Source organism: Plectropomus leopardus, chromosome 12 (genome assembly GCF_026936395.1).
Source record: "Plectropomus leopardus strain MGB_pleo_1.0 chromosome 12, ASM2693639v1, whole genome shotgun sequence".
Lineage (NCBI taxonomy): Eukaryota > Metazoa > Chordata > Actinopteri > Perciformes > Serranidae > Plectropomus > Plectropomus leopardus.
In genome coordinates this window covers 20,767,313-20,795,157 of record NC_142187.1, presented here as the reverse complement: position 1 = coordinate 20,795,157, position 27,845 = coordinate 20,767,313, and the positions used below count along the sequence as shown (strand labels likewise).

Below are 27,845 nucleotides of genomic sequence, written 5' to 3'. Positions count from 1 at the left end.
GTTCAGAACAACATTCACAGCCATGAACAAAGCAGTGTTTGAAAGTAGCCGAGGAGCACACAGGAAACTCTGGAGAACATTAACCCTGAAAAGGCAACCTTACCTCGGTGTGTCCTGCTAATCACTAAGCCACAGTACCACATCTTTATAATTAGAAATCCTTACTGTCTTTTATGTGGTTGTAATACAAAAACATTTTAATTTAAGAGTACACTGAGGGTAAGACATAAAAATTTGAAAGCAGCCATTAATTTTCTTCGAAATGCTCCAGAAGGAAATTAATGAAATAATCAGAAACAAATGTGATGACACAGGCTGTTTTCAATAGATTTTACTCACCACACACACTCATCACAGACACACACATACAGAACATTGTTGTATTTGAGTTTCCTGCAGGCTTTTGGCATTGTACAGAGGTAGATCAGATAAGAAAAGAGAGATTACTTTTCAGTTTTATGGAGTTGACCTGAACTTTGCTTTATGTTTCAGTTCAGGAGGAGGATATTCTGGATTTGGTAGCTATAAGACAACAGGATGATGTAATAAGAACAGAGACTTTGTGTGACCAAAAAGACTTGACATCAACCTTACCAGCTACTGAGTTTTTTTGCTAAATGGGACAAGACGAATAGCAGTCAACAACATGAAAAAAGTCAGCATACTGTAGCTCCCTAATGTGCAATTGACACATCTGCAAGTGACATTTCAAGCTCACACTCTTCTGTAGACTTAGTTTGATATGAAACGGCACCATCTTTAGTTACCAAAACTGGATCACATGGCACATCCGCAAGTAACAGTCATGTGGTGTTACAGGTGAAAAAATAAATATCAATAATCAAATAGGTACATCACACAATATAGAAATAAACACAATATCACAAATGCATGTTTTAACTGTTTTAAAATGTACATGTAGAGGAAAACACACAAGCGGACTTGATTATTCTTATTTTTTTATTTATATTTTTTTGACCTGTTACACCATGTGACCGACAATTAGCTTTTGTATTTAAATGTGATGCCTTTTCAGATCAAACAAAGTCTGAGGATGAGTGTGCACTCGAAAACATCTCTTGTGAATGTGTCAATAAATTGCACATAAGGTAGCTACAATGTGCAGACTTTCTTCTCATGTTTTTCACAATAAATATGGGGATGCAAAGTTGACCAAAAGGTATTTACTTAATGAAATTAAACCTAGTAATACCAAATTAATCCAAATTAAAGATGAACTTAATATTTACAGCGTGGAGTGTGGAAGTCAGTGGTGTCAGTAGTGTGTGTGGTACCTAAGTGTTAAATGTGTGCAGGTGTTTTAAAGGTGCATAAAAGCAACAAAGAGCTAAAGAAACATAACCAAACAAAAAGGGGTTGGGAGATGCAGCAGCATCGTGGAGGTTTAGTCAGAAACTGAGCTGCTGGCTGCATATGCACTGTAAAAATCTATTTTAACTTAGTTGTTGACTGAATTAACTTCTCTTCTCCGATTTAGTCAACTTAAAAATTTAAGGCAGCCTCGAAACTAAGTTTTTTTAGGCAAACTGTTTATTTTTACAGTGCATGTGCAGCCAGCAGCTAAGTGTCTGACTGAACCTGCTGCATCTCCAAACCTCTCTTTGGTTTGTTATGTTTCTTTTTTACAGTGTGGGCTTAATTAATCTGAGCACTCTCAGGTGTTCCCAGTTTCCCTAACGAGCATCTTCCTGCAGGAGAGCACACAGACAGGTGAATGAACAGCACCCAGATGACTCCCTGTGGGTCATCACAGTAGTAAATGAAAGACCTGGAAAAAAATATGCAGCCGCCAAATACATCCAAGTGTTTTTGCATCAAAGCTCAGGTGAGTCCAACACACTATCTGCATTTTCACGTTTATCAGTCCGTGAGTGTGAAGTATATGGTATTACTATCTCTTGTTGTGACTGACAAAGATAAAAACAATTTAAGTAAGTAAGAAGAAATTTTAGCTTTTTTTCCACCTTTGTCTCTCTTTGGGGGGTCATTTTCTTGTTGTTGTTTTTTTAAATGTTTTTTACTTTCCCTTTTTGCTCATTTTCAGGTAATTTTCCTTTTTTCTTCCTAATTTCCCTCTTATTTTTGGGCCATGTCTTGTTAAATCGCTCATTGCTTTCCACCCATGTTCAAGTCAATAGTAACTGCTCAGGTTTTAAAGGGTTTAAGTGAGCATAGGACACATAGCACAGAGAGAAAGTCAAATAAAAGGTGTCTCTGCAAAGGAATTCAGAGATAACAACAGCCCTGTGACATCACAGTCCAACATGCGTGTGTCTACGCAGTAATGTAAGAGCAGTGCAATTCACAGGGGTTTATGGAGCTCACTGGGTCCTTTCTGTGTGTGAGTGCAGTGTGTGGGCCAAGATAGCAGCTGATAGTCCAGATAACACGATCTCCAAGTGCCAACTGCTGACCTGAGTGTGAAGGTGAGATCAATGGAGGAAAAGAAAACACAATGAAGGAACAAAAGACTGAACTCGTGATCTGGTGATGCTGGTGTGTGTGTGTGTGTGTGTGTGTGTGTGTGTGTGTGTGTGTGTGTGTGTGCGCGCAGTGCTTGGGTGGCCCGAGGATGAGCGCCCATTGTTGCTGGAATTCAATAGGGCTGATTAGTAAAGAAAAGTGTGTGTGTGTGTGTGTGTGTGTGTGTGCAAAAACATGCACTGGCATGCGTGTCTGTGTGAAGCAGGGGGTGGTGTATGTGTTTGTACTTTTGCACTAAGCGCAGCAGAGAAGAATTGGGGAATTAGCTGTAAAGCCAGTGAGAAAGCAGACTTCAGGGTGACATACCACACAAATCTGGGGAATGGGGATTGTTTCTCCCCACATCCACAGCAATGCTTTGTTTCAATAGAATAACTCTCTCGCAGGCCTCCATACAGTGATAAATATGTTTTTAAAAATGAATGTTCTTTTGAGAAGCAGCACTCATGAAGTGAAATATGGCCGCTGAAGAGTTTAACAGTTAAAGCCACAATAAATCAGAAGTTGGTCCCCAGTTTGAAACTTAAGCCATTACTGGAATTATAATTACTTTCAAACCCATCAAGTGACCTCATTTTTAAGTTTATGTTTCTCTCCTAACTTATCTTTGAAAGAGGATGGGTTTAATACCTAAAAAAATGAAATGAGGAAAGTCATGTTAAGTTTTTAAACAGAACATTTTCACTTCCAACTTGTCAAATACTGACGCTTTAGTGGACCATCATGCCAAAATATGATGTGAGAGGTACCCCTCTTTTGTATTTATTTATGCTTGTTACTTGCATGCTTTTCACTTTAATTTCATTTTCATTTTTGTTTGTTCCGGTCATGTTAATGCAACAATCAGATTTACACTCAGATAACTCTAATACACATTCATCTGCTTGTTTGTCAAAGCATATATAAACAAAATAAATAGGTGAGTTGCTAAACAACCAACATTTACCGTAAACTCAGAAAGAAAACATAAATAACCAATAGCCACACGTCATAATTTATCTACATGAAGGGGACAAATTCTACGCGACAACTTCATATAGTTTAATATTTTGTCCTTATGCATTTTCTTAAACTTTTTTTTACTTTATTTTATCATAGTCAAAATTTAGCTTACCTTTGGAGTGTTATTCCACCTTCGTACTGAGAGGCTAGCATGACGTGGTTGGTATCATTACATTCCTCAGGATTCTTTAATATGACACCAGTATCATCACTGTTGCTTTAAAACTCAGCCCAGTACAGCCTCTCAAAGACGACAATTTCGATCTGCGATTAAAACTAACGTTAATAACAGACCTTAATTGCAAAGCGATTAATGCATTAATGGTGACAGCCCAAAAAAAGCAACATAATTTCAAATAGCTTGGATGTGACTGTTTTTCTTGCTATTACAGTCTTCCTAAAACTCTGCAAAGCAAGCTTTAACGCATAGGCCGATACCACTTGTGAGAGTTACATAAGTGTTATTTTTGTCAGAGTTTCAACAATTTAGTCAAACTTTGCATGTTCTTGCCCTGCTGTTATTGTTAACTTTTTTTATATAACTGATTGCTGTAAATTTAGACTGTATGGTCCCAGTAGTAGACCGGTGAAATGCTACCACCCATTTATTTGCAGAAGGTGGCCAAGTATTACACATTGCACCTTACACTTACTGTTATCAACTTAACATCTGCAGCTTTTTTAATGTAGCGTTCTAAAACAATCTTCTGTAACATCTTTTATTAACCAAACTGTGCAGTGTGTTGATTTCACTCGGTTAATCATGCAATCCTTTACTCCCCCATGTTCTCTCAAATGGAAATGTCCTTTGAGAGTTGAGTTTCTCTGCTGCTGCCTGTATTTATATGTTTTCCTGCTGTGATTGCACACTGCCCCAGATTGTTTCTCTGACTGAGTTCTTCTAATCATTCTTTGCAGAAACAGAGGAAGAACGAGATCAATATTTATTGAAAACGCTCCTCAACATAACAAATGTGTTTGTAATCTATGATCCCTCTGTATGTGTGTGTGTGTGTGTGTGTGTGTGTGTGTGTGTGTGTGTTTGATATACCTTGGCCGTGACCGGGCCCATTGAGGGGTGGCAGGAGGAGGAATACGAAGTTCCAGGCAATCATGCAGACAGGCGGGAGGGCCCGTATAGTGTAAACATGTTTTAAATAAACAGGAACCAGCGTAATGCCCTTTTAATTGATTCATTCTGTGCTTTGCTGTTTACAGAAGGGCCTAAATATGAGCCTCGTAAGGCAGAGGCCTTGTGTTTATAAGTGGTTTGTTTAGTTCAAACAATAACAGTTTGAACACCAGACGTAGTTGTGGATCAGTCGTGATGCGTTGTGCTGTAGTGCTCTGCGGCGTTGCATTTTTTGTTGTGTTTTTCATGTTCTCATTCTTTCTCTCCATCTCTCTCTTTGTGTGTTTCCATTTGAGAACTCCATTTTAGGGGAGAATAAAGGCAGCTCTCTACAGTACCCCACTGTCTCACTGTGTCTTTACAATTTGCAGGCTAGCCAGGGTATGTTAGTGTGTGTGTGTGCGTGTGTGTGTGTGTGTGTGTGTGTGTGTGTGTGTGACTGAAGTTTAAATTGTAGCCACAGTGTAATGATATGGTGGCATGGCATTGAGGGGTACTCCAAAGGGAGGGCGGGGGTTGGTAATTAAACATATGCAGACACAGACACATACAGAGGGTGAGACACACACACACAGTCAGACACACAGAGAGGCAAAGAAAGAGAGCAAAGCTAAACACATCCAAGTGGGGTAGTAAAAGCTAATGAAGGCTCAGCGCTAGGCTGGCACAGACAGCCATTTCATGTGGTGAAGAGGAGAGGAGGAGGAGGAGGAGGACTGGGGCAGGCTGGGGAGCAATAAGGCAGAGCCTTACTCTAAAGCAAGTTAGGCAAACCAGAGGATAAACTATAATCAACACCATGCATACGCGTGGTTTTTCAATATCATTTGTCACAGGGTCTGCTAAATGATTGTCTTTGCAATGGAAAAAGCAAACAATGGCATTAACACATTTGTGGAGCACTGACAATAAAACTAACACCACAGTGTAGGTCGCTTATTAGAGTACTGTAAGGGTTGAACACATTAGCTCAAATCCAAGAAAGTCAAGCACCCAGTAATGATCACAAACAAAAGTGTATGGCACGTTTATGTTTGGATAAATTGTCCATTCATTCAATAAAGCATTCAACTTTGCAGAAAACTTTGCAAAAAAGCAATAATTTTAAAAAAAAGAAGTCAATCACAAGGCTTAAGTAATATATTGATAAAAATACATAAACAAAAAATTTGCAACCACACACCGACATGCATTGTTAGCAAATGCAATTGTAATCATAACTAAACTAAATGAAATTATAGAGTGGTGTAGGAATGAGTCCTAAAACATGGAAATGAGTTAGCATTTCAGCAGTTGCTGCTCTCTCGTCTCAAAGTCACCAAGTATTTTAAAAAGTTTTTTGGTTGGAAGCCTGAAATAAGGTCTGTGGTTAAAACAAGCTGAAGACACTTTCAAGTTTTATTCCACATCAGAAAATACATCAGTAAATACTCAACTTGTGAACTTTGAAACTTTTATGTCTTAAAAAATAGGCAGCTGCTTACAAGTTGCCTAATAAGACTACAGAACGTCATCCCGCCGAACACGACTTAACATTCTTGTTTTGCTACAGATATTGTCATGCAACAGTGGTGTAGTTTGTTTATTGCCTAATTTTAGCTTTGTATCTCTGGTGAGCGGTGCTCATTTGTGGCCATTTTCTTGCTGAACAAAACATCTGAGTGTAATAAATGTTTGTTTAACACGGAGCTTATTCTCTGCAATAATCCCATTGGCTTTTTTTCTCAAAGGAACCAGGACAATACTAACTTCTGTATCAATCTTCGAAAAGTTGTCACCCCTTGAGCACGCTATTGCTGATGGTTCTAGTATTACGGTTCAATGCATTTCTGCGGGTTGTTTGTGAATGGGGTGTTGCCTTTTAGCAGAAGCTGTTACTTGACTGTTGTAGGGTATAATATCAAACACTGTACTGTTTATCCATTTTATTACTTTCAAATGTTTTTAAAAGTAGAAAACTAGAATGACACCCCCCCAGCAGACTGGGTTCCTTCCCAATTTTGACTCCATGGCGACGGCTGTGGTACATCATATATAGGTTGCGTTGATATACCACAATAAAATGATTTTGTCACTATGAGGTTTAAGTGGTAATGTACAAGATTACTACTTCCATTTTTTTTTGTTTTTAATGATGGTGCATCTTTGAGGATAACCCAAAGTTTGCTGTGGTGTCTTTTTAACCGCACATGAGAACTTGCAGTGTGGTCGACGATGTGGTTTCTTTATTTCTGTAATTCATGTTTATAAAGTTTGACTTTCTAAGTCTTTTTTTCTGTCAGCTCATGGTCACGCTAGCTACTAATCTCGCATTTGTCTCAAACCGACGGCTGTTGCTGCTTTCCTTAACAAACAGCACATTGTTTTTCACGAGCCAGAGAAGAAAATATGCAGCTGAAATGGTTTTGTTCTACATATCATCAAAGAAGACAAATTTTATCCAAGCTAAGGCGGTTCAAAAATTTTTCCTTAATGAAGAAAAAAAAACAGCTTTTGGGACTCAATAATATACAGAATTACTTGATCAAATGGATTTTTTTTACTGTTTATTTATTTATTTGTTATGTATTTATTTTTGCAGTGCATCTGATCGCTGTGGTTTCAGAGTAGGCTGTAAAACTCTGGGTTTAGGTGTAGTTATTGTTTGGGATCTTTGGGGTCCACATGTCGTACCCCGCACTATGCAAGCAAATGTGACTTCTCTGGTAACTACTATAAAAAGAAAAGGAAAAAAAACACTGTTGGGTTTTAAGGATTAATTTCAAAGCACACTAACACATTTCTGCACCATTCATGGTTTGTGGTTTCGATTGGTGTTCCCTTAAAGAGGTCATATGCAGGCCTGCTGTATCTCAACCTTTATGGTTCAAATAAAGAATTCAAGAATAGAATTTATGGCCTGATTTCACGGTCACGGATTAAACTTTGTTTCAGATGCATTTTATTTTGTCACTAAAGTTTCAATGGAAAGTATTAAGCTAAAAACCTTATTTTTCTTTATTATTTTTTTGTGCAGTAAAGTAGTCTTCTCTGTGGTATGAAATGGAAAACTGATGAAGACCAACAGGGAAATTGTGAGTGACAGAGTGGCCCTGTGGACTAGTTACTGACCAAATGGAGAAACAGAGAAACCAAGAGCTGCACTCAGTGACTGAACATGTATGTGTGTGTGGCTGTGGGTGTAAAGCAGAAACACTAATGGCATTCAACACTGTACTTTAAAATCTTTAAATGTCCTGAAAGTGTCCTACATGTCTACTTAGTTGCTGAACATGTCAGATTATATCACTTTAAATGTCAATATTGGTGTCAGCAGTTTTGTAATTGGTTATAAACGTTCTTTGTTTCTTATGCATGTTGCTCAAGCATGGTTTAAAAATCATGCCTTTTTTAAAAGATATATATTTCTATATCTTTTATGGTGTCTTAAGCTGATAGCATGGGATATATATGGTACTGAATGACTGCGTCCTCCAACAACTGCAACATGCTCTAACCAACAGGGGGCAGAGTTACATTGAAACAAATGTTGGAAGTGATTATGGAGTGTGATTTTAAAAAATAACGTTAAACTACAAAGAAAAGACAGTATATTTATTAAAGAAGGTGTTGATCAATCAGCATTTTTACTGCTTGTATCAAAAGTACATAGAGGCCAGAAAGGAGTCTTGGTCACATGGCAGGTTTTGAAATGAAATACAATACAACATGCTTGTTTTTGTATTTAAGATTTCTTTTGTTTGGCCTCTGGCTTAATACAATATATTTTTGAACATAGATGATGTAGAATAATATATGGGATGATGATTTTTTATATTATGTTGTTTTTTTTCTAAGTTAAAGAAACAGAATACAAGATTTAGGGGAGATTTAGCAACATCTAGCGGTGATGAATGCAGATTGCAACCAGCTGAAACTTCTCCAGGTTAGAAAAAACAACAGACCAGTAAAAAAATACTGAATAAAGCAGTTTAAGTTACAAATCTGTGTTTCTAGGACTCTATTTGGCATGTCAGAGATAGACAGCTTGCCCATGCTATTGTGTGTTCAGACTTTTTTTTCTGACAACTTAATGTGTGCTCACTTTTTTCCAATCCAGATGTTGTAACGGTTTTCACCAAATTAATTAATTAATTCATACGACAAATTATCTGCAGAAGTTTCCTCCTCTCCTCTCCAAAACAAACAGACCCGGTGATTTAAACCAATATAAACAATGAATAGTAGTTTCACATTACCAAATAAGTGTTTCTCGGATGCTGCTTGAGGCAATTGAGCTTCTTACTGTGGAAGCTGACATGGAAATGCAAATGGCCTTATCAAGAGCCAGTGTTTGGTTTATCCATTCTGGGCAATTGTAGAAACATGGCAATGCAACTTGGTGATCTCCATAAACCCGGATCTGCTCCATATGTAGATATAAATGGCTCATTATAAGGTATAAAAGACAACAACTCTTGTTTTCAGGTTATTGTACAATAAAGAAAATATATTTATTATATAATATGACATTTCTGCCAATATATCCCCCTAAATCCTACACACTGGACCTTGAAGATCCAGGAAGGATCAAAACGTTGTCTCTATTAATCTTTGGTAGCGAGGAGAAAGGCTGCAGGCATTACTTCTTCTGTACAAAGGTTTGAAATAGACCATAAGACCATTTCACAGGCCTTTATTCACTATGGTTGGTTTTTTTTTGTGTGGTTGTTTGTTGTTTTTTAATGATAAAAAGTAGTTGCCTCTGGCATGCAAATAAGATGGGTGGGTGTGAGGTGCACAATTCATTTTTTAATCACTATTTTCTGTTTGGGCCTATAATGTCAGCTGGTAAGTCAAATGTACAGCAAATAATTAACAAAAAGATTGTCCACTGCATGCACGAAATTGATTCTATAAATCTCATAAATCGACTTTGGTATGACTGTTTCAATTGATTGCCGTCAGTAATGTTGTGGTACTGCAGAAGGAATCAACCTGTGGACAAGCCTTTTCCCGTAGTGTAACTGCAGCTGTGTGCACTCCTCAGACCACTCTTTACTGCAGAGGCCAAATAAATAAACAAAATTATAGTTGAAAAAAACAAATATAAGTTTGCCAGCTGGGCAAACTGGGGCCGTCTCTGTGTGGCAAAGCTTACTGAACTATTTCACTCCTTGAAATGATGTGTTTGAAGAGTAAGCTTAGTCTATATGGCAGCTTTTCTTAAATGATGGGCCGGGAACCAAAACGGGTCACTGGCATGTTTCAGTGGATCCCCACATGCCAAGAATACTAATATGCTTTAATGAGTGAATGTTCCAGACTCACTCAGTATTTGCTCAGTTTGGCTGCTTGGCTGGAGAAGTTTTAAATCCTTGCTGTAGCTATGTGGGCTGGACGCACACTAAGTTCAGTTATGACACTATAAATCACTCCAGACCATCAATTGGCTGACACTATAGAAAAGTACGTTTAGAAAAGCTATATTCTTATATTGGCTCAGTATGTGCTTTTATTTCCAAGTTCTGGTTTGCTGTAACTGCCTGTATGTTCTTTCTGTTTGTAGCTATATCGCTCTCTGCTGGCCATGTTGTATAATGCAACATAGATATCTTAATATTGCAGAAATGTTTTCCTTTTAGATAAGATGCAAACTGTTTGGTGGTAAGTAAACTTCACAGAAATTACATTATCAAATTACTGCAAATATAAGCTACACCTTTTCAAGCTTAAAGGGACAGTTCACCCAAAAATCAAAAAGACATATTTTTCCTCTTAGCTGCTGTGTTATTTATCACTCTAGATTGTTTTGGTGTGATTTGCCGAGTGTTGCATATATTGGGTGTAGAGATGTCTCTCCAATATAATGTAACCAGGTGACACAACTTAGCTTAGGTGGTTGGTGGGTGTAGTTGCATAAAAATAATATAGTTCGTACATGAAACTGTTCACATCAAGGTCTATGGATTACTTGAGTGACTGGGTCATGATTTCTGGAAAGAAACATTGCTGTTGAGTTTTTCAAATGTGTTTTTTTTTTGTTTGTTTGTTTGTTTTGGCAGTTTGAGCACCACAAGCCAAGTGCCATCTAGTTCCTTTGTGTTGGAGAGAAGGCAGAGATTTTCTACACTAATAAACAGCAATACAGGTAAGAGGAGAAAATATGTATTTTAGATTTTGGCTGAAACTGTCCCTTTAACAAGCCATGTTTTTTCCTGTACCTCAGTCTTTCTGTACCATCCCATTGGTCTGTATTCCAGCATCACTGTGAGTTGTAGCTGTCATTAAGAGTTGTTCCATGAGCCAAAATGACAAATACAAGCACAGACCCAACCCCTTTTTGAATCCTTAAATACTGAATACATCCTAAAGACATTACGTATGGATATTGAATACTGTGTTTTAAAAAAAAGAAAATTAGTACCACTCCAATTGAAACAAATAGAAAGTGACAGTAAAGCAGAAGAACCTATGGTTCAATAAACCTCTTCGATCTTTACTTTTTTTTCTTTCTTTGTTCCTCTCACTGCTCCTCTCGGCATCTGTCAACCTTCCTGGGTGGTTTGTAAGTCTGCTCAGCTCACGTACTGTATGCATGTGTGTTTATTTAGTCTGTATAGGGGAACAGAGCCATGGCCTCTGCCAATTTTCTATACACTGAGAAAATATGCTTTTGGACAGATGGAAAAAGGGGAGCAGTTAAACAGACTCAGGGCCAACAGATACAAGACCCCTCCTTCCTCAAATCAACCACCACAACTACCGACCCTCCTGACTGAGAGACAAGCACCTCAAAATGGTGCTGCTGCTTTTCCATGACTGAAATTTTCACTCAGCATGGTGGTGTAGTGACTGGGGAGTCTACTGTTTAAAGGAATACTTCACCCATAAAATGAGCATTTGTATATCGGTTACTCACTTCTTGTTATGTTGAACCTGTGAGGAATTTGTTTTATTTTCTCGCATACCTCCACAATGAACGAAGAATCTGAAAACAGAGAAATTTTTTAAGAAAGTCGTAGGAGGCCGCGTTTAACAACAGCAAAACTATATCAAAACATCTCTTTACAAACTCTCACACAACTTGTGGAGTATAATACAAGTCTCATTGATCCTGTCGTACACTCAGTATTTGCCACAATTAACGTAATACATTTATTAAAAAAAAAAAAAGAAAGTAGTATTTAAAACTGAACTAAAGGTGAAACCTATCTATGCTCTCTTTATAGCCAGCTCCATTGACAAAAACTGTAATTTTACCTTGCAGAACTTGGGAGGTGCTGGTCTGCCGCTGCATCGATTGGTAGTTTGTTTGTGTTATTGTTTGACTTTTGTGAATCCCAACCAATCCTTTAAAACAACCAAAGTCATACAATAACACAAATTAAATAAACGGATTAGGTCAATTTGAGTCAGCTTCCATGATCAACAAGGTAAAATTATTGTGTTTTTTACAAATCTGGGGTTTTCAGTGAAAATACATGTGCAGTGAAGCGAAGCTCAAAGCCACTGGAGAAACCACACTTGGGTTGTACTGCATTGTTATGTGAGAGTTTGTAAACAGATGTGTTGATATAGTTTTGCCATTGTTAAATGTGAACCCTGCAACTTCAATTCATCAGAAATAGATATTAGTTTTTTGATTCTTCATTCACGGTGGTGATGATCATATACAAATGATCATTTTGTGGGTGAAATATTGCTTTAGGAAGAAATTATATCCGCTGAATTGTTGTGTAACAGAGTTTGTACAACAAAATGGCTCAGCAAAATATTTTTATACCATTTCATGACTTTTTTGAATTTGTGACTGGCTGAGTGAAGACTCAGAACTCAATACCCAATGAGCACAAACAAAACCAACAAAAGTAAAAGCTACAGCTGTTGTTGAATGCTGTGACATCTAAACACAGCTGGAGCGCAAATTTATACAGTGCACATTGTCTCATACAGCTGAGGAGAATTACCGAAAAATTCATCATCAGCATAATGTCTGCCACCTCACAGTGCGTGTCCCTTAAGACCCGGTCTTTGGGTAAGAAGCTGTGATAAGATAAAGACCACCAGAAAACTCTGATCTGCTGTAGACTTACCAGAGACACACAAACACATGGAAACACTTTAACACTCTTTGACTAACTTGAACCCAATATAGATATCATGAGTAATTACATGAATCCAAATACCATAGAAGTTCAAAGTGTCATCACAAAATTTAAGGATACACATCCTCAGCTGTTTAATCGCCTTCTCTGTAGGCTATAATTTAAAACAGAAAGTTTTACTCAGATTTAATAGAATATCATGTCAAAGAGGGATATAAAAGAGAAAGTATGTATTAAAAACCTGAGCAAATTAGCTTTATGTCTTTCAAAAATTAACTTGGTGGAGAAGGCAATGGGCATTTTAACAGGACAAAAATGAGCAAAAAGTTATATATATATATATATATGGTATATATATATATATATATATATATATATATATATATATATATATATATATACCATAATAATTATAAACATAGTTTCCTAGACGTTTTCCCTATTTTTGGATCATTTTCTAATAATCCTCCCCTCCCCTCCTTTTTAAACTCATTTTTAGGTAATTTTGTGTCACCTTTTACTGATTTCTAGCAATATGTGGGTCATTTTTTTGCCAAGTTCGTCATTGACTTTTTCCACATTTTAGAAAGAAATCAAACTAATCAGTTTTGAAAGAATTAAGTTATGCTGATAACACTTGAGAAAAGTTATATTTTTAGTGATTAAAAGTTGTCTGTGGATACGATAAAAAAAATCACTCCTTCATAACAATATCGAACAACTTGAGGTAAATGATAAATAAGTTCAAGCACCCATATGGCATTACTTTAAACGTCGTCACAATTATAGTCATCATAGAGCTGACGTGTACAGAAACACGCAGACAGGTCCAAGTAAACACACAGACACACAAGTTTAAAAACTTGTTAAGCCTTTTCGAGCTTCTCAAGGCCACAGAGGAAGTGCTTAGCCGAAGACTGAAGCTGTGAGAATGGATGGACTGACTGACTGGAGGGGAGGAAAAGAGGGGAGGAGCACCAGAGAGTAATGGAGGGGAGAGAGGAGGTTTTGAGGAGAGGAGGGTGTAGGAGTTTTGGGCATGTGAGGAAAAGGAGGAGGAGGAGAATACCACCCACTAAGCCAGTTGTGGAGAGGTTCTGGGGGTTGGGCTGCTCACAGGAAACAGTTGTGGCTCCATCCCAGGCCTCACACCGAGCAGCCCTGGGCCACCCAGTCATCGACAGACAGACCAAATGGCCTGGCCCGGCCAAACCGACAGGGATTTGTTTATTTTTCATCCTTTGGTGGTGGGGGGAAAATTGTTCAGCACAAGCTGTTTATTAGACCTTTGATTTGTCATGTGTCAGCGTTCGCTTGCGGGGAATGTGTATACATAAGTCCAGCTTGTGTATAGTTAGGAGGTTTGGAGGCTGAGAGGGTGTGGGCACGGAGGCTGGGGGGCAAAAAGAAAAGAGGAAAAATGGGAAGCCTCCCACGCTGAAGGCAAATCTGAACTGCATTATGGGTCATTCTCCAGCTGTCCCTGATTGTTGATGTCATGGGGGACTGAGCTGTTGTGCCTGGTTTGCAATGGGTGTGGGAAGAGAGGGAGCATGTGGACAAACACTGGATTCCTGTGGTCACATGGATGAAATGCAGTAGGCTAAATAGATCAGCGTTTAGCAGAATTTGGGCGCAAGTGTTTCCTGATCAGGAAGCAGTATTGGCAGTATCAAGTCATGGATTCTCAGCAGTCCTGTGAATTTTGTTGCCTTGTATAGAAGACCTAACGGCCATACATTCATACATTTTTTCCCCCCTCTGTTTTCCCAAGATAACGGGATAATTTTCTTGAGATCTCAAGATAACGAAACTGTGTTTTTCCAAGATAACGACATAATTAATTTGAGATCTAAAGATAACAAATTAAATGTGACAGGCCTGAGATTTCCATCACACGTGACATGCTATGCCATTCTGACTCATGGATGCCCTGGACACTAATGTAATTAAACCGTTTGTTTTGTGCTTTTATGCTTTCTATTCCAAAATATTTTTTTAAACCAAGGAATTTTACGATACTAATGTTAACGTTACAACAGCTGTCTGTCGAGCTAACTTTATGGCTGCGAACCATGGGATGATGTGTATCAGTCTGCTCCTCTCACTCAATTAGTCAATTTCTCAGGAAAATTGTCCCCTTATCTCGCGAAAACGGAGGAAAAAAAATGTGGGGATGTTTGGCTGCTTAGGTCTTCCGTAGCCCTCAGTGAACTACAATTAGGAATATTAAAGAGTCCAGAGATACATTTTTAGTGTTAATATTTTATTCTGACTTTAATGTTGATTGCACAATGTTATAGCTGTAGGATAATTAAAAAACTGTGCTGACTATGCAGTTCTGCATAGTGAAGATGTTTTTAAATTCAATTTATACAGTTTTCTTTAGTGTAGCCTATAATCAACTGAAGATAAGCTTAATTGAGGGGCAACTGCAACCATTTTCAAAAACTCATAGGCTACATGTTATTCCTGTGCTCCAAGACAGCCCAAAAATATTAGTAAGAATGAACAACTCTCACCCAAATTAAAAAAAACCTAGAGTGCTAAAACTCAAAATTGTGAAAGTCTCAAGCTGCTCCATAGGGGAATACTTTTAGTAGTCTATAGGGATACAGTTTCTGTTTCAGGACTGAAAACAATAAAAAAATAAAGCTCATTCTGGTATAAAACAGAAAAAAAACAACATGCTGTGGGTCGACAAAATCAATTTCCCGTTCATTGGAGCAGCTCCAGAATTTATAGGCTACCCTCTGACATCACAAGTTTGAGATCTGCCTTTTTGGTTTCTGGCTTTAACCCTTTGAAACCTGGATCAACATCACTTTTCTTGTGCTGCTTTTAGAAGCTTTTCACATGTATTCAAACTTTTGAACTCTGAATGAATTCAATTGATTTCTTTCAAAAACATGGGGGGGCAATGAGCAATTTGTTAAGTAATGTTCCACACATTGCAATAAATTTGTAGACTTAATTATTATTATTTTTTAAAGCTAGGGAAAAAAATTCTGTAAACAATAAAAAAACATGAACAGCTGGGAAAAACTTTAGAATTATTACAATTCCATATTCAAAATGATGTTACAGATTTATTAAACATTTTAAAGCACTTTGTATTGGGCAATTTCCCTGTTTGTTTGGTTGGTTGGTTGATTTTTATTTTTTATTTTTGTGCTAATTTTCATTTAATTTTCTTGTTCCTTATACTTATTTCTTGCTATGTTCACTCATTTCTCCTTTAGTTGCTAATTGCCTTCTTCCCAAAGTAACTGCAAGAAATCATTCAAATTTACTCGGTTTTCAGGGGGTTAAGGTAGCTCCTGTACCAATTTTGATTAAACTTTCCTAGACAGCAATTAATAATTTAAGTGGTTTGCCCCTTTAACAGAGCATCAAAACATTTATGTGCTCCTCGTGTCTTTTTTTCCCTATATAACCACTTTCTACAAAATGGTGACAAAAAATCAAAGTAGGACAATAAAGTACACATAATGCTTCTCTCTGAAATGTAGCTATTCGTTTGATGCAAAAGTATCATTTCTCAAAATGAATAACAATGTTCTCAAAATGATTTCTGATAGGCCTTCACATAAACCCATTGTGTACCTAGTTTGCAATAAAGGTTAAAATTGCAAAACATACAGTTTGCAATTTTCAATCTACAGTTGGTTTTCATTGTAGAAGTAATTCCTTACTAGTCCAGGTAGTGGCGGTATAACACCTACTTAGCCTTCACCTACAAAAAAAAAGACACAGAAGAAGAACACGTAAATTAGGACCAATCAGATCGTTTAAATACCCGGAAATAACATCCGTTTCAATTTGAAACTTTGGCGGCGTTTGATTTTGCACGTAGGTGAGTTTGTTTGACGTTAGTTAGTGAGAAAAGATAAACAACTTCTAAAAATATTACTATTACTACAGTTAGATTATGTATTAGCTAATTTGTCGACGAAAATTGGGTATAGTTCATCGCGACCGCAACATATTCGCTACATAACGCGAGCATAGCTAGCTTGTTTCTAAGAAGCTATCGTTACCCAAATTTTAATTTCTTCGTTACAGAAAAGGACCCGAAATGGAGGCCAGCATGTCCAGACTTCTTGTTGGGCTCTCTGTAAAAATCAGTCGCAGTGACGGTGAGTTTCTGTTTTCTTTTGTAACTTTTATCCTCCAAATAATAACGCCGTACGTCGTTAAAAAGCAGGACGTTGACTTGCTTTTTGTGTAAATCAGGTCGAGTTCATCTGGCAACGGTGAAATCTGTGGATACCGTGAAGTCCACGGTTATGGTTGAGTGGGTTGAGAGAAATATCTGCCGAGGAAAAGAGGTCAGTAAACACAGAAAAGGCATTTGTTGCATTAGTGATAATGTGCACCACTCAGGGGCAGTCTAAATAACGTCAATGACATTGTAATATAAGGTTATAACAATACACGTACTACTAGAATGTGTTTTTTATTGTTTAACATAACTTTCCATAACCAGGATTTTACAGTAAAAGTAAAAGACGTCAACCTTTTACACTAATACATGTGTAACAGTTGTTTGATTGCTCAGGCTCTGTTAATAGATTCAGAGGAAGTGCTTCAAAAATCACTAGTAGTGTGTAAGAATTAAAGCAGATGCAGTACTACACAGTCAAAAACACTAAAGTCAATCATTACACAGTAGTTTATAATAATTCAATGCAGTGAAGATACACCTATTTTTAACACAGGAGCCAAGTGTCTATGTGGAGACCAGTATGTATTCAGCCGGTGTTGGACCTGTTGATGTGAAATATAGTGACAAAATTATTCTTTTACTGTATATATTTACTTTAACCACCTTATATTTACATTATATTCATTAGTATTATTATATTAATCTTTGAATTACCTGAAGTGAACTCTTACTAACTGTCCTTGGAAGTTTCATTTGTGAGTTAGAAACTTGCTGTTGCAGGGAAAAGGAGACGAGTGTTGTTTGTTTCAGTATATCTTATTTTACCTTATTCTTCTAGCACTGTTGGTCAATTATAAATATGTGACTGAATGAGATCTTCTTTGCCAGAAAGCTTGCACCTCTTGGTGTTTGTGTTCTGCCCTTTCAGCGGAAGTAGATTTGACTCTGTTGAACCCTTCTTTTATTCTTTTTTTATCAGTTTTTTTTTTATCACTATACGAAAGACAGCTGCTTTTGTATTGTGATTTATCCCTTCACTCTCCACAAATTCAGTCATTTCCACCACATGAAACAGCCATATCTCTCTTGTGAAGCATTTTGTGCTGACATCTAATCTGATTTAAAGTGTGTTTGTTTGTGATTTTAGGTTGAAGTGAGTGAGTTATGTGTACTCAATCCAGAGCTTTTGGACCATATAAAAGCTGCCACCAATCAGGCTGCAGACCCACCCACTCCTGCTCCAGACAAGGTACTTTACCTTTACTCATAACTAGAGCAGCTTGTTATCAGCGTCAACAGACTAGACCACATTACAAAGAACTGTCACATTTACACGTTCAAACGTTTAACCTCAGTTATTACAAAATAATACTACACTTAGTAAATAACAAAAATGTCAAAGTTTTAAGGTGTCATCATTGTTAGGCATCTGAATAACTGATGATCTCTTTTGACTGTAGAAATATGAGGGTCGACTACGCTCATCCAGGATTCCCGCCCCTGTCTCCTGTATGTAAATATATTCGTTTTAGATTGCTGTTGATATCCAGTTGTTTGGCTCCTAACAACTTGTTTTCCTCCAAAAGCGTCTGCTCCAGCAGTCAACAAAGCTGAAGAGTCAGGTCGGCATGGCATGCATGTTCCTCTCTCTAAAGCTAATGAGTCAAATGTTCTAATCACTCCTTTGTTATTGGGATCAAGGTGTGAATGCAAAAAGAAATTCATAATCATTGGAGAGCTGCACTTTGCTCAGACTTGACCACTGATTATCCACGAAGAATCATCTGCCAAAGTTTAATGATTTGTGGTGCAGGGATGCAAATTGAGAACGTTTGGCACCTGGTAATTTTGAGCATACAGTGCTGTCTGTTTTTGTCCACTTAACTGGCCAAAATCTGGACTATTGATATAGAGGGGGAAAAAAAGAGTGCTCAGTATCTTGACAGATAACAAAGGTGTAGCATTTATACCAACGTGTTTATTCATTTGGGATAGAGTGGTCTGTGATGATACATTGCACTTGTTTTTCTCCCTTTAGAATTGACTGAAAGTAACACTATTCATCTTAAGGCAATCATATTTTCATTTGTAACTATAACTGAATATTTAATCACCTGGCTTCCACGCTAAGTTTACACTTTTCTGCACCTGTGTTAATCTCTCCTTTGTCACTCTGGGTGTCTGATGGATCTTATTTCCGGGGTGTCAGCAGGTCCTTAAAGTCTTAAAATGTCTAAAATTAAATTGTTATAAATATCAAGTCTTAAAGGTCAGTCTTGATTTTGAGTTTGTGAGGTCTCGATTGCTGCAAACATTTGATTAGAATTCATATATCCACCTTTTAATTTATTTTTGTCAAAATAAGTTGAGCTCCTCTGCCTGAAATTCCACATTTCTGATGGTACAAACTCCCACTGAAACTAATACATTATTATTATTACTTTATACTTGCACTTACCTGGCGGTAAAATGTAGAAGAACCTAATTCACTTTAATCATATTCCTACATACAACCAACCTTATCAGGGAACACAAACTTGCGTTTCCCAGGTTAGCGAGGAAATGGCCCGCCTTACTCTGCCTCTGACGTTCCTAACCTAACCCTCACCTGTCCCGCCCCTCTTGCTTAAATCTAACCAATTCAACCAACGAAGACAAGTATTTGCCAGTCATAGGGAGAGTGGGGCGGGTCATTCCTTCGCTAACCTGAGATTTGTCCAAAAATCAGTTTTAAATTTGGTCAAAAATGATCTTGACAAAGGTCTTAAAAGCATTAAATTTAAGCGTCCGATATCTGTCGACACCCTGTTTTTTTTTATCTAATAGCAAATATGTTGCTGCGGTTACTTTGATTGTACAGTTCCATTGCAACATGATTTGGATTATATTTAACCACAGAAAAAAACATGCTAATAATACTTACCTAAAGACTGCTTACTGTAAGATACTTACAGTCACACTGCAGCTGTTTAACTTTGATTTGTCTTACTTTCAGTTGCCAATCGGTCTCAGACCAGGCAGACGTGTATGTTCCAGGCCCCGGCCCCCGTACCAGCACCTGTTCCCCCCTGTGAGTCTTCGCAGGCGAACCGAGAGACGGTCCATCCTGATCACACCTCTTCATCAGTCCTGACAAACTCTGGTTGGTAGAGATCTTCTGAAAACATAATTAAAAAAGAAATTCACAAACTACAACACTGTCATGAAAACTTGAAATAAACTGATGCCACATATGTTTCATTTAGCATTTGGATGTTGTTGTCAGTAGGTGGTAATTATAAGACCTACCCATACAATATATCTTGCACATTTTGAATAGTCACATGACACATTGGAGGTAGTGTCACAAGATATGGAACATGTTGCATGTAATAGAGTAGATTTTAAGGTATTTTCCATGAACAGCTTAATGTTTTAGTGCTTTCTTTGTTCAGTCATTTCAAATTATTTGTTGTCTTTATAGACTCATGTACAATCTTTTGCCTTATTTAGCGCTTCCAAATCAGGAGCAGCGTAGAAAGAATGAGGCCAAACCAGCACAGTCACTTGCTTTTGTGCGTGAGGCAAAAAAGGAAAATGATGAACCTGAGAGAATGCCTCCTCCGCCTGCAGTCAAAGGTCAGTATCAAATTTAATATGTTATGATGCTGACTACTTAAAACCTCTGACATATACAGTACACACAGAGGTAAAGCTCCACACATTAGTGTCATACGTGCTCCCTTCGTCTGCAAAAGATTTTTTTTGTTTCAGACAAAAAGATGTGGAGATTAGGCACATACAGGTCTTGTCAACCCCATGTTGTATGAGAAGTATGAACTGATGGTGCATGATATGAGGCGCATACCTGTTCTGTGATTAGATTTGTTGGATAATGCAGTGATGACAAGAGTTGTGAGGTCATTAGATGTTTATTTTGATCTGACACACAAAGACAGAAAGAATAAACAAGTATATTATCTCTGTGCACTTCAGGCAGAAGAAAATCTGTGGCTCCCCAAGAGATAAACAAAGGTAACAAAAGGCTGTCTTGTGTTGTAAAGCCCTCTGAGAGGCAGACCAAGAGGGGAAAGGTGAGATTTGTTTTTCCCATTCTGCTATTTATTTTATTTTTAATTTTACAAGTATGACTCGGTAGGAAATTTGAGACACGAGAAGTTCCAGCTCACATTTTCATTCCCTTTGTTTCCTTTAAGTTTGGAGAGGCTGCTCGACCAAACCAGAAGTTTTACGAGATGATCCAAGACTTCAGAGAAACGCTGGAAATAACCCCCATATCCACAGCTGACCATGCAAGTTTGGACTTTAAACCAATGTGCCTTTTATGAAGCTGTTTGCAGGTGTGCCGTTATAGCCCGTACTTATAGAACTGGTTGTGTTTTTACAGATTGAACCTCACAGGATTTGTGTGTGTGTTCGCAAGCGGCCCCTTAACAAACAAGGTATATTGGGAGCGTTTTCTAATATCCTGTATACAGTATAATGTAAATATAAAAGAGTAGCTAAAGCGTGTGTTCTGTATTTTTCAACCTGGGCCCTATTGTCCATTGTCTTTGTGTGTAATCGACTAATGGGAACAAAAATTTTGAAATCCAATCAGAAACAGCCCGAAATCACTACCACCAAGGGTTATTACTATCAGACTCCATTTAAATTAACAGCAATTTTATCAATAAACACACTTCATTTGAAGTTGACCCATAAAAGCTGTCTTGGTTAATCTTTTCACAGTTCCAACAATCACCAACTTTGGTTTGGTTGAACGAAACCCCAATTTTAACCCAGTAAGATGTGAAAATTATGGCTCTATACATGCTGAAATTGCTTTTTATTAAATGGAGTCTGGTGGAATTGGTGATGGTGATTTAGGGGCTTTTTCTTGTTTGAACAAAAAGGATCTTACTCTTTGACAACTTTTTGAAGACATCTCTACAGAGATGGACCTTTTTTTACTAGACACTAAGAATAATTATTTGAGCCTGTCAGTAGCGAAAACGGACACTTTTAATGGACATCGATTTACCGTATGCACATGCCCTGTGTGTTTACATTGAAGCCTGTTTTGTAGCTACAGGCTATAGCAGTTTTGCTCAATACCAATTTAAACATCATATTTCCCATTAATCATTTAGACACAAAAACATGGTATAAAATGTGTCCATGTTGGAAAAAAACCCAAACTTATCCCTGCTGGCCATTAAATACCAACTTTTTTTTAATGCTGACTTTGACATTCTTGTGTATTCCAGAGATTACTAAAAAGGAGATAGATGTGGTGTCTGTACCTGGAAATGGTGCACTGCTGGTCCATGAGCCAAAACAGAAGGTGGACCTCACCAAGTACTTGGACAACCAAATCTTCCACTTTGACTACTCCTTTGATGAGACCGCCACCAATGACCTGGTCTACAAGTAATGACCTCATTCATCCTTTTTATTTAGCAACATGGTAGATATGGTTGCTGGTTTGTGTAATAAGATGCAGTGTTTACAGCTTAAGTTCTTTTTTTTGTATGTTTTCATTATTTCTTCCTGGGGTATATAGTTTAATGGGATTTGTCATCTGTCATATTGTTTTCTCTCCTTTCCCAGGAGCTGTCAATAATTCAGTTTGTGGGAAAGTGTAGGTAGAAGTGTTTAATATAGAGGTATCTGTTCAGTAATGTGTCTTCCTTGTTAACCAGCGGTACAAATGTTGGAAGCTCAAGGTGTGCAAGCAGTTATCCTCTTTTTCTTAGTTTTTGAAAAAGTTCAAAGGTTGTTTTTTTCCCTTTAGGTTCACAGCCAAACCTTTGGTGCAGTCCATTTTCGAAGGTGGCATGGCAACATGTTTTGCCTATGGCCAGACTGGAAGTGGGAAGACTCACGTAAGCCTCTGCTTACTGTATGGCATTGACTTGTCTTGAAGCAGTGTTTTCCATTTGCAGATTTTTATTTATTTTTGCTTTTTTGGCACATTTTCTCCCCAGACGATGGGAGGAGATTTCACAGGAAGGCAGCAGAACAGCGCCAAAGGAATCTACGCTTTGGCAGGTAGGACTGCACACATCCACTCAATGGTTCTACATGCACTTCACATAAAAGGAAATGCTTAATCTGGGTTTTCACATTCAGGTAACTAACAGGAATCAGTTTAAAGAATTTCTCCAATTTGTGTATGTCTTCATAATTTGCATTTGATCTAATTGACTTAGAGTCCCATTGCGTCTCCATTGCTTTATTCTTGTTTTATCTGACTGGGCCTGTTACATGGGAATTTCACTTTAAATAATTATTTTATTCTTTCCCTTTCAGCCCAGGATGTTTTTGCCTATCTGAACCACAGGAGGTATACTGACCTGGATCTCTCTGCTTATGTCAGCTTCTTTGAGATTTACAATGGAAAAGTAAGAAAAATATACCTCTATAAACACATTTATGGAGAATATTAGACAAAAGGAAAAAAATCAGCTTATTCGAGTTATCCTGTGAGTTAAATATACCTGTTGATATAGGTGTATGACCTGCTGAATAAGAAGGCAAAACTCCGCGTTCTGGAGGATGACCGACAGCAGGTTCAGGTGGTGGGCCTGGAGGAGGTCTATGTGGCCTCAGCAGAGGAAGTCATTAAGATGATCCAGACGGGCAGTGCATGCAGGTAGTTACATGTTAAGAGCGTGTATGTTGCCGTTTCATGGTACCTAGTTCTTCAAACTTATGTTTCACTCCTCCCTCTAAACTTCTGATTCAATGATAAAGTCAGCTTTTGGCCTTGCAGTCACAAATCCATACTTAATTCATTACTTAGATCTGATTTTTTGTACATCTCTGACATTTGTCTCATTCCTCTTTTCTTCTGCCCTACCATCTTTCCAGAACATCAGGCCAGACCTCCGCCAACGCAAACTCATCCCGCTCTCATGCCATCCTTCAGATTGTCCTTCGGCGCAATGACCGCGCCACCACACTGCATGGCAAATTTTCACTGGTTGATTTGGCTGGCAATGAGCGCGGCACAGACGTCAGTAGCAACGACCGCAGCACTTTGGTGGAGACTGCCGAGATCAACCGCAGCCTGCTGGCTCTCAAGGTACGCTGTGGCTACTGTGGAGGTGTGCACCAGAAAACTTGCTGGACTTTGAGGCCAGTTTGACTTGATAGCTAAACCATGTAGCGGGACTGTCTCATAGACTTGCATCGTTAAAGAATATATTTCAACTGTCACAGCCCATCAAAATAATCCCTGCCACTATTTGACCCTTTTGGTATGCTGGCATTTCTTGAGTCCAGTCATTTTATACCCATTCAAGTTAGCGGAGGGCTAAACCCTAAGTTAGCGAAACAAAATCTGTGCTTGCTCTATGGGTCCCACAATGTGAAAGATTTGGGTTATCTTACACCTTGGAAGTAAAACCTCTGAGCAACTTCCATCATTGTAATGAACGCAGCCCCGCCTCCAAAGCTGTGTCCAGTTCTTTTCATGCATCCATGATGTGCACTCACAAAAACGATGAGTAGCTGCGGCTGAAAGTGGAGAAGACCTGTTTCCTCTTTTGAACCTCAGCATGGATGCATATACAGTAACTCTACTAACACAGGTTGAGAATGCGATGAAGACTTTAAATACATGCTACAAATGCTTAACTCCCCTGACATTTTAATTGAAAATCACACCTAACATGCTCATGTGTTCTGCAGGAATGTATTCGTTCACTGGGGATGAACAGTGATCACATTCCTTTCCGGATGAGCACTTTGACCAAAGTCCTCAGGGATTCTTTCATTGGAGAAAAGTCCAGGACCTGCATGGTATGTAAAAACCTCAGACTTTGTGTACTTTGTATACAGTGTGTTATACTGTTATACTGAATATGATGGATGATGCTGATGCACACCATACTAATTTGAGTGTTAATATCAATGTGTGTGTTTAAGCTCAAAGTATGTACACATATTTTCCCTTCTCTTATTCCATAGATTGCAATGGTGTCTCCAGGCATGACCTCCTGTGAATACACCATGAACACACTACGTTATGCTGACAGGTACATGTTTAGCTTATGAATTGTAAAATACTAACTTTTTATTTTGAAAAAAAAAAAAAAGATAAAACATTTTCAAATCTTTGGCAGAGTGAAAGAGCTGAAAGGCAACGCCAAGACCGGCGGAGCAGCGAAGGCACAAGAGCCCATAAACAGCTCCACAGAGGAGGTCAGCTTGCACAAAATCAATCCATATCATAAAAAAACATTTATCATACTATACAAGTAATTTGCTGTTTTTTTTGTGTGTTGTAGGAATCTGTTGAGGATGCCAGTGTATATGATGCCATATCCCAAGTGGCAGAGCTGGAGGAGAAGGTTTATGCGCAGTTTCAGGTAGAGTTTGCTCATCTGTTCAGCATACAGGAAAATGAATGATGCCTTTTTTTTTTTTAAAGGATCGGTAAGACCTCACACCTTTATCATTTTTGTTTCTCAGAGGGGAAATGAACTCTTCAATGCAATGGGGCAAATCTCCTACAATATCGAGGCAGGACTTCCCGACCTGATGGATCATGCAAAGAAATTTTTGGGTTTGTACAAACAACATGATCTGTTTTTCTCTCTGTTTAACAGTATACTCCAAATTAAATTTAACTCTCTTGGACTTGTGTTTAATATTACACAGCAAATTGTACTATTCTCACAGGCTACGTTAACATGCACACTAATATTCAACTATTCCAAATATGACAATATTCCAAATTTTAACAGGTAATGTTAAATGCCATATTCTGTTTAGATGTTCCAAATTAGGCCTTTTTCTGAACGTAGCATTTTCCTATTAAAATGGAGCATATATGCATATTATTCAGACTTTAAGAGTATTCTTTGGACATATATGCAGAACATTCAGAATATGCATATTAAGTGGGGGTTTTTACAGCAGTTTGCTTGTTTACGGTCAGCTCTGTGCGTTTTCATGTTTTACACAAACCAAGACGCCAACAGTTTGCAAGGCTGTGGTAGAGATGCATGCCCAAAATCAAAGGCCACATTTCTGGTGGGAAAAAGGAACACCTCTTTTTTAATGTTTTTTTCTCAACATACTTAAATAGTTTGGGTACTGAATGGAAATATTGCAACGCTGGCCTTTTCAAGAGGGTGGGTGAAAGAATGAAAGAGGGAGAGCAAAATAAACAGAATATTTTGTGTATGTAAACATAGTCACTGAGGCTTGAACTTTGTTTAAGTTTGTGCAGACCAGATGATGAAGCTTTTACATTTGCGGAAAAAAACTGAAAGTTAACCAAAAATATGTCGATGACAAATGACCACCTTGTTACTGGCAGTGACAGTCTGTATGACATTTTCAAACATGGCAAACTGCATTTACTGCAATTACTGCATGTGGAGAAAGCTTTTGTTTGCCATCAAATGTCACAAGTGCCAGGGTTAAATTGCATTATACATTATAAAGGACATAAAACTGGGTCGATACATGTGCTTTATCCTGCATTGTCTTATCTGTCACCCATAGACACGGTACTGGCTTTACAGACTGCTGTGGACCAGGAGAAAATGGCAAGGCGAAGTTATTGAGATGAACCCACCGAACCACTGACAAAGCGTGTATATTAAAAATGTCTGTTCTTACATAGCTTGATTTTAACGTGTTAATGACTGTACTAAATAAATAAAAAGTATTGACACTATCTAATTGAAACTGTTTCAAGTCTTGTGTAAAATCACTTCAGGAGCTACTCGTTAACTGTTACATGCAGTTTTTTTGCTTTGTTTTTATGTCTTAACAGGACTTTTAGTGGCAGATACTGGATTATTTGAATTAATCAAGGCGCCTAAAACAGTGACCGATGTTTGCTAATGTGGAGGCAGCAGCAGAAATTCTGTTGAAATTAATTCATTTTGGTTTTATTCTAAAGAAACAAAAAAAAGCAAAGATAGATGGTAACTGAGTACATCTGCTCACGTATAGTACTTAAGTACACTTTTGATGTACCTGTTCTTGACTTGAATATTTCCATTTTGTTTTAATGCATGTAACATTGCCTGTTACATAAGATTCGGAAATAATTAAAAGGACTGCACTACCCCCTATCAGAGTAGTGAGGTGGCTGAGGTGTTAGTTTGTTGTCTATTATTTTTCTTGAATTATCATAGAAATATGTTTCCCTGAATGGCTGGAGGAAAATGCATGAGCCTCCCTTCACCAAAAATAACCATATTTATATTTAAATGACAAGGAAAGACCTTGGGGAAAAAGTGCAACAAAATCAAATTCTGAAATAGAATACTTAATTTTTGTAGCACACCTTTAAATACATAATTGTAATAATTGGAGCTTTAGCTTTGAGCTATGAGCTTTCATAATTTTCTAATATTCTCTCCACCTTCTCTTTTTCTCCCCTTTTAAAAATTCTTGCACTTAACAGGACATTTCTTGCCTAATTACCAGCTTTTCCTCCAAGCATTAAAAATAAAATAGAAATAAAAATGAAAAATAAAATCAGTTTGTTTAGGAAGTTTGAATGCTTGTGACAGAATGAGAAAACTGATGTCATCCACGTTTCAAAGGGTTAAACCAAAGTGTTCATGATTTATTTCAGTTACGTACGTATACATATAATAAACCATATTCTGTAACAAAATAATACATCATGATCGAAAAGGCTCAAAATTTGTCTAAAATTGCTAAACTATATTTCATCATGATATAATATAATATAATGTAAGGTAATGTAATGTAATGTAATGCAATATAATATAATATAATGTAATGTAATGTAATGTAATGTAATGTAATGTAATGCAATATAATATAATATAATGTAAGGTAATATAATATAATATAATATAATGTAAGGTAATGTAATGTAATGTAATGCAATATAATATAATGTAATGTAATGTAATATAATATAATGTAATGTAAGGTAATGTAATGTAATGCAATATAATATAATGTAAGG

At 37.5% G+C, this 27,845-nt stretch overlaps 1 protein-coding gene across 4 annotated transcripts; it reads left to right on the top strand.

Annotated features, from left to right (window-relative positions):
- Nucleotides 1–1,808: 1,808 nt before the first annotated feature.
- On the top strand, nt 1,809–26,570 carry kif2c (kinesin family member 2C). 4 transcript variants are annotated; one of them, XM_042497709.2, is made up of 24 exons: nt 1,809–1,846; nt 10,684–10,769; nt 16,792–16,865; nt 16,963–17,057; nt 18,042–18,143; nt 18,355–18,403; nt 18,481–18,516; nt 19,890–20,036; nt 20,387–20,512; nt 20,870–20,967; nt 21,091–21,186; nt 21,282–21,336; nt 22,144–22,306; nt 22,671–22,761; nt 22,864–22,927; nt 23,189–23,280; nt 23,389–23,531; nt 23,750–23,963; nt 24,572–24,682; nt 24,851–24,918; nt 25,006–25,084; nt 25,171–25,251; nt 25,355–25,448; nt 26,396–26,570. In XM_042497709.2, exons 3-24 carry the CDS (start codon nt 16,805–16,807, stop codon nt 26,455–26,457), a joined length of 2,127 nt encoding a protein of 708 aa, XP_042353643.1. In that variant the 5' UTR covers nt 1,809–1,846; nt 10,684–10,769; nt 16,792–16,804; the 3' UTR covers nt 26,458–26,570. The 4 variants fall into 4 exon arrangements, with proteins under 4 accessions (XP_042353643.1, XP_042353641.1, XP_042353644.1 ...); XM_042497707.2 differs by lacking the exons at nt 1,809–1,846; nt 10,684–10,769 and adding an exon at nt 16,504–16,582; XM_042497708.2 differs by lacking the exons at nt 1,809–1,846; nt 10,684–10,769 and adding an exon at nt 16,530–16,578.
- The last annotated feature ends 1,275 nt before the right edge of the window (nt 26,571–27,845 follow it).